We start from the raw sequence: 12150 nt of genomic DNA on the forward strand, positions 1-12150 counted from the left end.
TGTGGAATCCAAGGCAATCCCAGAACTGGCGGCTCGAGACGACAGTCAGAGCCGCCTGGCCAACGTGAAGCCAAAGCCGAGACCAATTCAGTGGCTCTGCTCTGCCGTGCTCTGCCGTGCTCTAGGGACCCGCTTTCGGGGTGCCATCAGAGTCATGGCCTGCAGTGATTGGTCAATTGGCGCCCCAAGGTTTCCAGCATAGGCCCCTCCCCGCAATGATGCTTCTCCACGCTGCCGATGGAGCTACCCTTGTCCTCTAGTAAGGCCGCGGTTTTCCGACGGCCATGATGGTATCCCTTGCTGTACTCCAAGTCAATAAAGATGCATCGCTCCGAGTCTCTGGCTTGTAGAGATCAATTGGTTCTGCAAAAGTAATTTACAACCTCGTGATACCCTTCGTTCCGTCAACGCATCGTCTCCGCTCATTTGGTTTTCCTTGTCTCATCCAGCTCAACCCCTCATATTCCTACTCGGCGCCATTGCTATGACTTCCAGGAGCACCGCCCTGCGGTCGGTGACCTCACGGTCCGGCTCCGCCTTATCGTACAGGCTGGCAGGTACCGCACTGCCTCGTCGTGCCTTTGCGACATCGGCCCCCAGGGCCTCAGTTCTTGCTGCCTTCAAGGTGCCCAAAATCGCCAATGAGCCAAATGTACGTCGACGGCGAACAAATGTTGATGCCCGGCAACAAGGGACACGATACTAACGAGCAAATGTAGCACCACTATGCCAAGGGATCGGCTCAGCGAGAAGCTCTGCTCTCCACCGTCCAAAAGGTCAAGAGCAAGGGTGCGGTAAATGTCCCAATCGTGGTTGGTGGCAAAGAGGTCAGTACAAGCTCTGCTCACTCGGCTCACTCGTCAGCCCATGACTCGTCGTCGCCAGCTTACACGTTTGTCACCACAGATCACAACATCATCCTCTGGCAAGCAGTTGAACCCGTCAGACCACTCCCAAGTTGTGGCTACATACTCAAAAGCAGGCCCGGAGGATGTCAAAAAGGCAATTGACTCTGCCCTCGCTGCCAAGGACGCCTGGGCTTCGCTGCCCTTCGCGGACAGGGCAGCCGTCTTCCTCAAGGCTGCCGATCTGATCTCCACAAAATACAGATACGAGATCATGGCTGCTACGATGCTTGGTCAGGGTAAGAACGCGTGGCAGGCAGAGATTGACGCCGCCGCAGAGCTGTGCGACTTCCTGCGATTCAACGTCCAGTACGCCGAGGAGTTGTATGCTCAGCAGCCCGAGCACAACTCGCCAACCGTGTGGAACCGGCTGGAGTACCGCCCGCTCGAGGGCTTTGTGTACGCCATCACACCGTTCAACTTCACTGCCATCGCCGGAAACCTGCCCGGCCTCCCTGCCCTGCTTGGAAACGTTGTTGTGTGGAAGCCGTCCGACTTCGCCATCGCTTCCAACTGGCTCGTCTACAAGATCTTCATCGAGGCAGGTCTGCCCAAGGATGTCATCCAGTTCATCCCAGGTGAGCCCGAGGAGATCACCAAGATTGCATTGGACCACAGGCAGTTCGCCGCTCTCCACTACACGGGCAGCACTGCCGTGTTCCGCAAGCTGTATGGTCAAATTGGTGAGGGCATCGCAGAGGGACGCTACGTCGGCTACCCTCGCATCGTAGGCGAGACTGGCGGCAAGAACTTCCACATAATCCACCCCTCTGCGGACCTTGACAACGCCGCCGTGCAGACGGTGCGGGGAGCATTCGAGTTCCAGGGCCAGAAGTGCAGCGCGACCTCACGGGTCTACGTGCCCGAGAGCGCCTGGCCCGAGTTCAAGCAGAAGCTGGTCGAGAAGACGGAGCAGCTCAAGATTGGCGTGCCCTGGGAGCCCCAGAACTTCATCGGCCCGGTCATTCACACTGCTTCGTTCAACAAGCTGTCAGGAGCGATCGACAAGGCCAAGAACGACAGTGAGCTTGAGCTGGTCACCGGCGGCTCGTACGATAACACCAAGGGCTACTTCGTGAAGCCTACCATCTACCGCACGACGAACCCTACGCACACATACCTCAAGGCAGAATTCTTTGGCCCCATCCTGACGGCGTACGTGTACGACGACAGCAAGCCCGACGGCTTCGTCAAGGCTTGCGAACTGGTTGACTCGACGACGGAATACGGGCTCACGGGGTCGGTGTTTGCATCTGACCGGGCGGCGGTGCGTGTTGCGGAAGAGGCGCTCCGGAACTCGGCGGGTAACTTCTACATCAACTGCAAGAGCACGGGAGCAGTGGTGGGACAGCAGCCGTTCGGCGGTGCGAGGGCATCGGGCACGAACGACAAGGCCGGAAGCGCAGCAATCATGGGCAGATTCGTGAACATGAGGACCATGAAGGAGGAGTTCGTTGCCACAACCAAGGTTGAATACCCCAGCAACGAGATCTGAGATCTGTGACGTTGATGGCGATGGGACATTAGTCGGATAGGCATGGAAATAGTGTAGGCGTCTGGTTGACGAGACATAACGTTGGGATGCATTTTTAACAGCATGTGACAGGCAAGAAGCCAAGAGAGTGGGACACAAGGTCTAGGCCCATGAACCCCTGCTGACTGCCCGTTATACTACCTAGGTAGTATCTGCGCCGCTGCGGGTACCAGGCATCTCAACCGAAACCTTGCTGCATAAAGGTGGGCACGTGGGCACCTCTTGGGCTAGAAATTTAGACGATGATTCTGATGAGCTCGAACCAATTGCATCCGTCACTACTGTCAGTACTCGGAAAAATTAGGTGTGCGACACACTGGTTATTTGGATTGGCAGGAAGCTTGCTTCTGCATCAAGTCCACATGCCAATAGTTGATGGGATCACATTGATAGAGTGACTGTGAAGACGGGTCCAGACTAGTAGGACGTTTATTCGGTCCCGTGACTACCGCCTCGACATAGGAACAACCCAAAACACTCCAGCCGTCTTACGTGCCGAGTCAGGAGCACCACGGGTCTGAAGGGGTGGGCAGCAGAGCTGTTCGCGGCCACAGCCTGTGGATTGAGCCATGTGAGTCCTCGACGCACGGGCCACCAGCCCCGTCTGCCGCCCACCAGAGTAGGGACCAGAGCACGAGGTCGTAGGCTCCACTCTGATTCGCCCTTGCTCGCGTGAGCTCTTGCCGGGAGCACTTATTATTATCGCTCTGGCTACCACCCACTCGTGAGGGTGCGGCCTTGGTCAACGTGGATGGACACACGAAACCGACCCTTCTGGGATACCTAGGGACCTATGTAGGGAGCCCAGCGGCGCCCCGGCCAATTGATCAACAACGCCCTCGCCCGAGCTATGAAGGGCACGTTGCTTATCGTCATAATTCTTGCCGCCTCGTTCTCTCCGGTAGGTTTCGTATAGTGGCAGCCGTTTTCTCTCCCATCTTCTTTTTCCTTTTTCCTTTCACAAACCCCGCCACGTATTCACGTACCTTCTCCCTTGGTCTCGTGCCTGGCGCTCCTCTCCTCTCACCTATCCTGTCTTGCCGACCTTGTCCAGTCTTCAAGTTTCTGCCTCGCAGTCTGGATTGCCTGATCTGGACATCCCGTCTTAGCGGCTGCTCGTCTTCCGCTGTGCTCGTGACGACCGTGACACAGCCTGCTCGGCACGCAACGAAGCTTTTGTGGCTGCCCGCCCTTGACTGTGTCCTCGGCTGTTGAGGGCCGCGTTGGCTTGCTGTTCGCTGTTCTCGTTGTTCTACGACCGTACCTGGTAAATTTGGGGCCTCTCCAGGACGCCCCATTTCCACCGTTGGTGCTACTGCAAAGCCACGCAGATCACAAACATGCCTCGCACGGCGTTGCCTCCCACGCCGGCCTCCTCCACAGATATCGCAGGACAGGATGGTACCAAGCAGCTGTCACAGCTGCAGATGTCCTTCGAGCTGCCTCCGCCTGCCATCAAGTCACGCCCCGCGAGTTCACAACCTGACAAAATGAACACGCCTGCATCCCCAGAATCCCCAGTCTCACCCAAAGCCCCATTTAGGATACAGCCTAGTGAGGCTGTCAAGTCGAGGCGGCGGCCGTCCACTGTTGCCGCTGCGAACAAGGATCCCGACTTCACCCTGCCGCCGCCTCCTACAAGATCCCGGAAGATCATTCAGATGAAGCCCCGGCCTCACGAGGACAAGAAACTTGCGGAGCCAGCGACGGCAAGCAAGAGCTCGGCCAGCACATCAGGCCCAAAGAAGAACGCCACTGCGGCGGCCACGAGTGAGAACGGACCGGCAAAGAAGAAGCAGCCATCTGCCTCTAGTGCTGCTGGTCGGAAGATTGCAAGGAAGACGGCACACAGCCTCATCGAGCGGCGGCGGAGGTCCAAGATGAACGAAGAGTTCGCCGTCTTGAAGGACATGATACCAGCTTGTACAGGTGAGATGCACAAGCTGGCTATCTTGCAGGTGAGAAGCGGTGCCCCTGTGCCGCATTTGATCACATGCTCAATACTAAACGCACCAGGCTTCTATCGAATACGTCAGGTACTTGCAGGACTGCGTCGAGAAGCTCAAGGCGCAGCAGCATCTACCAGCCCCCCAGTCCACGCCCGAGATGGAAGGGATATCAACTCCATCAGGCCGAGAGCAGTACTGCCCAGACCACGAGTACCGCCAAGCCTACTCCGAGGAGCAGCACTCACCAGACGTCGAGATGACCGGCTCAGAGGACGCCCCATCGCCGACCTATACCAACCGCCCGTCGTCAGCCACGACCTCGGCGTCCCACCAGCCCTCCGTCTCCCCGGCGCTGAGGGCCCAGGACCCCTCGGCGGGCCGCCACGACTCCTACGTGTCTATTTCGACTGCCGCGGCAGAGCACCACAGGCATTACAGCTACAGCAGCGCCACGACGTCGCCAGCGTTTGGGCCCATGGCAGGTGGGTACGGCGCGGCGGCATACGCCCCAAGCAACCATTCGGCCGTCGGGTCGGCGTTGACGAGCCCCGCACTGGGACCGCTGAGGGAGCGGGACCTGGACCAGGAGGCCATGGCCGCCCTGCTGATGCTGAACAACGACCGGCGGGGCACCGTGTCGAGTACGGCCGGGTCATCAAGCAGCGCTGCTGGGGCCGCCGGTGGCGGTGCTACTGCCAGCTCAGGGAGGGGGATGAGTGTAAGAGACCTGCTGAGTACTTGATACTTCCTGCTGTGGCTGCGGCCTGCAGCCTCGTGTTGACATTAAGTCTGGTATTTGAGCTTTGCTTGTGGGCATTACAGTCTAAAGGCGTTGTACATATCCTGCAGACGGGCGAAGGGCCTGTTTACTTGATATTTGGTGTTTTTTTTTTGTTTTTTTTCCGCCGCACATATGAGAACTCGCGGTTTCCTGTGGAGCCAGATTGAATGATGCCCTTCAGGACACGCAGCACTGGTTGATACACAAACGGAAGGCTTTTGATCAGGGTTCGCCACTGATAGAACCGGCATCGAGCTATAAAAGGCGTTCTTTTCTCGATGCCTCAGGATGCATATTCCATGCTGCGCTATATCACACAGACGTTTAGGTCCATGTCTTGGTTAATATATCTATCTACAAGAAATCATCAATTGCTGAGCCTACCTAGTACTTAAGCGCGCGCCGTCCCATGCCAATTTGTGAGGAGCACTTCCGTTGTATTGTCTTTGAGACCTTCCCTATATTGACTGCTGATTTGAAAGCGACCTGATTGTTGTCAGGATCTACGACCCTGTACTTCGGCCAGGCAACATGGAGCATGAACATCTGCGAGTCCAATTCAATTTACCATTTCGATGGTGCCATAGAGCTCGTGGTCGATTTATAGGTCTCACGCCCGCATACAGTTTGGTCCGCATCCGATCCATCCACGCTAAGCTCTGCGTACGCTGTCAATGCCTCGAAATGCCCGCTTGAAAGCAATACTCTTAAAATCAGCGCCTCTGCCCTGTGCTGCCTCTCTAAGACAGAGCACTCAGGTCCAGTGGCACACTGCTCCCCCTACCAGCACGATATCTCCTCGCGCCCCCGTGGAATTCTCTCGGCTTGGGAAACATTGACTCTTCTACGAATTTCCACCTTGGATCCTGGACAACGATCCGCTCGCCCCTTGCGGCCCCGCCGCCGTTCGCCCGAGAGGCCATTGAGTTACTCCGTGTGGGGCTGGGGCTCTTCCCGCCTCCGTTCGGCGCAAGCACGAAGTTACTAGGGTCGAGCATCGAGCGCCCGCCGGAGCCCGAGTGAGCACGCGCCGGTGTGGTGTTTGAAGGTGGCGGCGGCGGCGGCGGCGGACCAGACGCTGGAGACCGCGGCGAGGGAGCGCCGGGGGGAGGTGGCGGGGGAGGGGCTGATGTCGGGGAGCTCGCCCCGGTCGCTGCTGCTCGAATCGCTGCCTGCACAGCAATATTGGGAGAGACGGCGCCGGCTCCTGGCGGCGGGGGAGGCGGAAGCTGTGATCTTGCTGGGGCCGGGGGTGGTCGAGGAGCGGACGAAGGAGGCGGAGGAGGTGGTGCTGGCGGTAATGACGGCGCGGCAGACGAGGGCGGCGGCGGTGCTGAGGCGCTTGGTAGAGCTGGAGCCGATGATATGTTGGAAGATGGTTTGCGAGAGCTGGGTGGCGGGGGCGGCTTCTTCCCTATGGGTGGAGGAGGGCCCTTTAATGAAGCTGACGATATTGGGCGCGGGCCCTCGCCGGCAGCCGTCCTTCTGAGGTTTGCTATAGATGCGTGGTTGGCCAGGCCTGGGATCGCTGGGCGTCCCGGGACTGCGGGGGCGGCACCAACAGGCGGACGAGGGGCTGCGGCTGCAGGTGGTCTCGGCGCAGATGACCTCGTGGACTCAGGGTCGGACAGGTATGATGCGCCATGATCCGCTGCAATATGTCAGAAGCCAGCCCGACAGCATACCCATGAACTTGAACGTACCTCCTGTGTCTACCCCTCCGCCCGTCTTTCTCAGCTTCGGCATGCCTCCGGCAAAGAGACCAGCCAGTTGTGGGGCAGCGTCCATGGCCGGCGCGGGCGGCGCATCTCGACTGCCTTGATCGCTGTTGCTCCTCGCCCTGTTACCGGGCACGGGTGGAGCGAGGCCCCCGGGGGCTTTCGGCAGCCCCGGCACAGGCGGAGCACCTCCCAGCGGCGATGGGCCGGGCCCGCCGGACACTTTGCCGACAAGTGGCGCGGATCGATCGTTGGTAACGGTCTTCTTCAGCGCCTTTCCCTTGGATATATCTGAAAGGAGGGCGCCCTTGAATTTGCGTCAGCATCACGGTGCGGGTGGTCACGAGGCTGTGAATCAACATACTCTTCCCGCTCCGCCAGCTGGCGGCCGTGCCGGGAGGGCTCCAGGAGGAGGCGGAGGCGGAGGAGGGCCTCCACCACCTGGAGGGGGCGGGGGAGGGGGAGGAGGGGGAGGAGGCATGGTAGCTAGGTGCCCCTGCAGTCGAAACGAAACGAGGTCGACTCAGAGGGCGACAGATCGAGTAGCAGCGAAACACCAAGGACAGTTGGACGTCGGGTCGGGATAAGCGGCGAGACACGTTAATGGCTAGACGGTTGGTTGGACTCGGACTTCGGCTCGGCGTTGGCAATACAAGAGAGGCGTTTGTGGAAATGCTGACGACAAGTCAAAGGTGGAGGCTAAGATGGCTTGAGGGTGATGCAGTTTGATGCCTAAACTTGCGGACCAGGCTGAGGTTGCCAGTAACTGATTGGAGTCAAGTACGGAGTAGGATGTTGGGAAGTGGTCCAGGTGTCGTCACACAACGGCCTGGGCAAGCAGGGGGGCAGGTATGCGGGCATGTGCTGTGCCTCCCTCCCGCTCCTCAGAAGGGTTAGGGTTAGAATGAGGTGGGGGGGTCAAGTGGGGTGGGGGTCTGTTCTGCCCAGATCAGGGTTAGGAGCGAGAACAAGATGCGCCAAGTACCTAGGTACCTAGGTAGACTATATGGTCGCGCGTATTCCCCCAATCCCCTCTTCCTGCCCCCCTCCCTACACACAGTCACCGTCACCACCGCACCAGGCTGCTCGTGTGAGTTGACATGTCGGAAGAGGCCTGGGCCATCTTCTCCTCAATCTGCAATATATCTTTATTTTTGTCCCTTGTCAGTGGTTAATGCCCTTGGGTTCCGAATTCCGACTGTCTGTGGTACTGGTGCTACGACGGCCTGTTTCGCCCAGAAAGACCCCGCGGGGGCCAACTGGGGCCCACTGAGCTTGTTGCTCGGTCAAGGACGACTGTGCTCCAGGGCGCCGGGAACAAGAGGCTCAAGAGACCCTGCTGAAACGCTTGGTTCTGATTCGTGGGCCACTACCGACGCGGCCGAAGATCTGCAGACAGGGGGGCTGCAATCCAATGCCGCCGTCGATTCTCATCAGTTGGCGCGAACACCAGCGACAAGCGACAACCCAGCAGCCCTGGACGCCCAGCCAGCCCGTCAGTCTTGGAACACACTCTGCGCGCGCCTCACAACGGGGCCCAAAACATTTCCCGCCGCCGTCTATTTTCGCATCACCTACCGCGCACCCCCCAGCCGCCGTCGCACGTCGCTAATCTCATCTTTTCACCATTCCTCCTTCACCACCCTGCCAGCCTGCCCCCTTCCGCGCTTCGTCCCCTTCCCCCATCCCCCATCCCCCATCCCCCTCGTCCCCCCACCCCAGGGCGTCCGTCCGGTCCGTCCCTGGCCTTCCGCCAGCCAACTACCGATATCTACCGCAACCTTAAAACATTTCCAGATCTAGCGTGGAACGTCCCTGGACATTCACGATGCACCGCCCGTTTGCCCAGCGGCCAAGCTGTCCCTACCCTCGTCGGATCTATCAGATCTGCACCTCCAGCACGGCTCCCGCGCCCTCGTCGCTTGGTTCACAGCTTGCCAAGGCCCCGTTTGCAACACTTGGCGCATGCCCACAAAGAGTCAGGCCTCTCCAAGGGATGCCCAACGCTGCCTTGTTGTGGCCAAAGCCAATCTTGCCAACCTCGAGGTCTTACCGCTTTGGCCCGCCCAAGCCTTCGAAGCATTCCCCCCCGGATGAGGCCCAGGCGGGACCCTCCACCGCGAAAGCTTCTTCCAGGCAAGGGAGTGTGGCCATCGAGGACGTCGTTGTCGTCGTCGAGCACGCCGTCGACCAGCTCTTGTCCCGTGGCACCATCCCGCCAGAGGACGAGGTTGTCGCCGCATTACGCAAGTGCGCCAAAGCTGCCAGCCTGATCCACGCCGGGCCAGCCAGTCCTCTTCACCTCGGGGAGTCTGCCGAGTCAGACACCGCAGCGTCGTCGTTGCTATCTATGGACGGACCTAGTCCAGAGCTGACGCAGTCCGTGGACACCACCGTCGCCCTAGAGCACCCTCGGCCTAGCGACCTGCCGGACCGTATATCCGAAGCCGCCTTTGTCATTGTCTCTCACCCGGACGTCGTCATTACATCCCAGGTCTTGGACGTCTATCTGGATACTCAAGCCCGACTTGGCAAGGTAGAAACCCTCCCGCACGTGCTGGGTCTGTACGCCTCGAAACCGAAACCTCGACGAAGCCGTGGTCCGTTGCAGTATCTCAACCAAAACCCCGATAGGGCAGCCAATGCTGTCGATCCCGACCTCGTTGACAAGGCGCTGAACGCTGCTATCGAGGCAAAGAACCTTGATGCTGCCATCGGTATCATCGAAAATAGCTACGCAACAAAGGCATTTATCCGGGCGAAGCTTCTCAAGAAAGCGCTGCTCCCTGCCTCGGCCGTAGTCGCGACCCCCATCGCTGTCTATCTGCTGGCGTCCAACCTGTCTCATCTACAGAGTTCCTTCGACCAGAAGACCGCAACCGCCGTGGCTACGGCTGGTATCTTGGCCTACGTTGGGTTTACCGGCTGGATGGGCGCCGTGTCCGTTATCACGCAGAACGATCACATGAAACGCGTGACATGGGCCCCAGGGATTCCCCTTAGGGAACGGTGGATTCATGAAGAGGAGAGGGCCGCCCTGGACAAGGTGGCATGCTCCTTCGGCTTCTCGCAGGCTCATCGCTTTGGTGAAGAGGAAGGTGCCGACTTCCAAGCGTTGCGCGAATTTATCCTTTGTAAGGGCATGGTCTTGGATAAGGTCGAGTTGATGGAAGGTATGAGCTGAGGAGACACCATGCCAATCAACGTGTCCCGCCAGTCACATATCGCGCGCGACGTGTCCTGCCGTCCTACCTCGAGAAGTGACACAGATGCAGCCGATGACCCTTGGCGCCAGCCTCTCGTTCTTGAGATGGTCTGGCCAGATTGGGACAAAGAAAATCTCTCCGCAATGGCACTTTACGTCGAACCGGGTTAACACCGCCATGTCCCACCAGGCGTCGGGTTACAAAAATACCCATTTTTGAAAACCCGACAGGAGATTCTCATGCATCGTCGGAAACCGGCAGAATTAAATGCTGGGGCATGGGGCGTGGGGTATTGGGGACCCCATACAATGGACACTGTGCGTGTTTATGTCTCCCTGGCACTCGGTAATCTCACATGTCTGTGTGGTCTGGGCATACACATGCTTCTTTCTCTGAGTTGTTCTTGGCCCGAATGTAGTCCATCGGGTGGGTTCGACCAGACTTGTCTCGACATCGGTTTCTCTGAACTAGTGTCACTTCAGTATGACAGGGAAGCCAGCCTCTCCTCCTTCCTGCGCTCACACCCCTGTCCCCCAGGTCTCACATCTTGTACCTTGTACCACTTTGGTAAAAATACCTACTCATTTGAATGTATTAAGTATGGACAGTCCGTCCTTGATCTACACCTTATTATTTGCTCATTTTGTCTATCTATCCTACGCCCCCAACGCAGAAATCTAAGTCGAATCCTTCACCATCCTCACATCACACATTCCACCTGTGCCACCTACGTACTGTCTCACCTCACTGACGAGCCTATAAATTTTCCCCTGTTACCTATTATTCCTAGAGGCCGGACAGGCGCTTCTAGCCTCGACCCAGCAATACGGCCGCATCCAGGTCTCACGTGTAAAACCCGGGTCTGACCCCGGCAGTCATCGCAAGGATGCCGGTCACCACGCCCACCGAGGAGAACTGCCACTACTATGGAAGATTCATGCACACTCTGAAGCGGCAAGAGGCCGAAGGCCTCTATTGGACATTCTTCTTCCTCGTCCTGGCCGCCCTTTTCGCCGCCTCGTGGAAGTACGGCCGGGTGATGGAGCGTATCGAACACCTGAGTGTGGAAAGTCGCGAGCGACAACGGCGCCTGAGGTGGTTATTCTGGTACTGCTTTCTCACTGGTGTCATCGGGATGATTATAGTGGTCCTTGAGGCTTTTGTCATCAATACACTACAATTTTGCGACGGAGAGCCCCTCATCAGTCTCTACTGGTCGTTGTGGACAATGATCCAGGTCGGAGGCATCATAGCCGTCTGGGGTATCTGTCTTCATGTCCGCCACATGGTCACCGGAAAGAAGCACCCGCCCTGGGCTCTCGCACTTGGAACGCCAGTGCTGGTAGTTGCGGGCTTAGGCCATTACTTTCAGGGCAAACTCAAGCGATCACGAGCGGCCCGGAGTATCAGAGGCCGAAGCCGTAGTCGCAACCCAACAGAACGAGGGCGTACCGAAGCTCTCAGTGAAGTGTAAGTGAACTTCCTAACCGCTGCTATCACTGGATTTCAAGTAGCCTTGCTGACCATTTTCCACGACAGTCCTACTGTCAGGGGTGACAGCACCGATTCCAAGGCTGGGTCGACCGACGGAGACAGCCCAACGGTGTGCGGAGATTGTAGCGATGACTTCAACGCCAAAGTCATCGGCTACACGAAGGATGGCGACGTGATCATCAGGCTGTCATCAAGCGTCCGTCAAGAGTTCATGTCACGAGCTCAAGGCAGCAGCTCCATCACTTGGGATGAGCCAGTTAGGTACTCAGCGTCAAGAGACGGCGACATGCGCAGAAAAGACAGCATGACCCGGGGTCGATCCATGACCCGTGGCCCCTACAAGGGTAAAGACAGAGAGGGCTCTTCCGCCTTTGTTGACCTGGAGAAAGGGGATATCGCTGATGAGAAGCCGGGGAATTGAAGAGCGACATTATCCCCTGACCAAAACGCCAGCTGAAGCTGTGGCGCGGTCAAACCTTCTTGGGGCATCAGGAGCCAACCCCCCGGGCGCCCCCGAGGCCTGCACTCTGGGTCATCGAGCGCCCAAACCACGAGATCGCTAC

At 58.2% G+C, this 12150-nt stretch overlaps 5 protein-coding genes across 5 annotated transcripts; 4 read left to right on the forward strand and 1 right to left on the reverse strand.

Annotated features, from left to right (window-relative positions):
- The first annotated feature begins 268 nt into the window (after nucleotides 1-268).
- On the forward strand, nucleotides 269-2726 carry KVR01_005520 (uncharacterized protein). The gene is made up of 3 exons (XM_044790798.1): nucleotides 269-652; nucleotides 720-827; nucleotides 907-2726. Exons 1-3 carry the CDS (start codon nucleotides 485-487, stop codon nucleotides 2398-2400), a joined length of 1770 nt encoding a protein of 589 aa, XP_044645965.1. The 5' UTR covers nucleotides 269-484; the 3' UTR covers nucleotides 2401-2726.
- A 1053-nt stretch (nucleotides 2727-3779) lies between these two features.
- KVR01_005605 (uncharacterized protein) lies at nucleotides 3780-5130 on the forward strand (the record flags this gene model as incomplete). The annotated part of the gene is made up of 2 exons (XM_044788117.1): nucleotides 3780-4397; nucleotides 4456-5130. The coding sequence occupies 2 exons, from the start codon at nucleotides 3780-3782 to the stop codon at nucleotides 5128-5130; spliced, it is 1293 nt and encodes a 430-aa protein (XP_044646050.1).
- A 1023-nt stretch (nucleotides 5131-6153) lies between these two features.
- Nucleotides 6154-7368, reverse strand: KVR01_005298 (uncharacterized protein; the record flags this gene model as incomplete). Its single annotated transcript, XM_044794996.1, has 4 exons — nucleotides 6154-6712; nucleotides 6778-6820; nucleotides 6873-7194; nucleotides 7252-7368. 4 exons carry the CDS (start codon nucleotides 7366-7368, stop codon nucleotides 6154-6156), a joined length of 1041 nt encoding a protein of 346 aa, XP_044645743.1.
- A 1347-nt stretch (nucleotides 7369-8715) lies between these two features.
- On the forward strand, nucleotides 8716-10071 carry KVR01_005045 (uncharacterized protein; the record flags this gene model as incomplete). Its single annotated transcript, XM_044792999.1, has 1 exon — nucleotides 8716-10071. One exon carries the CDS (start codon nucleotides 8716-8718, stop codon nucleotides 10069-10071), a length of 1356 nt encoding a protein of 451 aa, XP_044645490.1.
- A 908-nt stretch (nucleotides 10072-10979) lies between these two features.
- Nucleotides 10980-12008, forward strand: KVR01_005486 (uncharacterized protein; the record flags this gene model as incomplete). Its single annotated transcript, XM_044792313.1, has 2 exons — nucleotides 10980-11563; nucleotides 11633-12008. The coding sequence occupies 2 exons, from the start codon at nucleotides 10980-10982 to the stop codon at nucleotides 12006-12008; spliced, it is 960 nt and encodes a 319-aa protein (XP_044645931.1).
- Between the last annotated feature and the right edge of the window lie 142 nt (nucleotides 12009-12150).

Source organism: Diaporthe batatas (genome assembly GCF_019321695.1).
Source record: "Diaporthe batatas strain CRI 302-4 chromosome Unknown Contig00005, whole genome shotgun sequence".
NCBI classification, from domain to species: Eukaryota; Fungi; Ascomycota; class Sordariomycetes; order Diaporthales; family Diaporthaceae; genus Diaporthe; species Diaporthe batatas.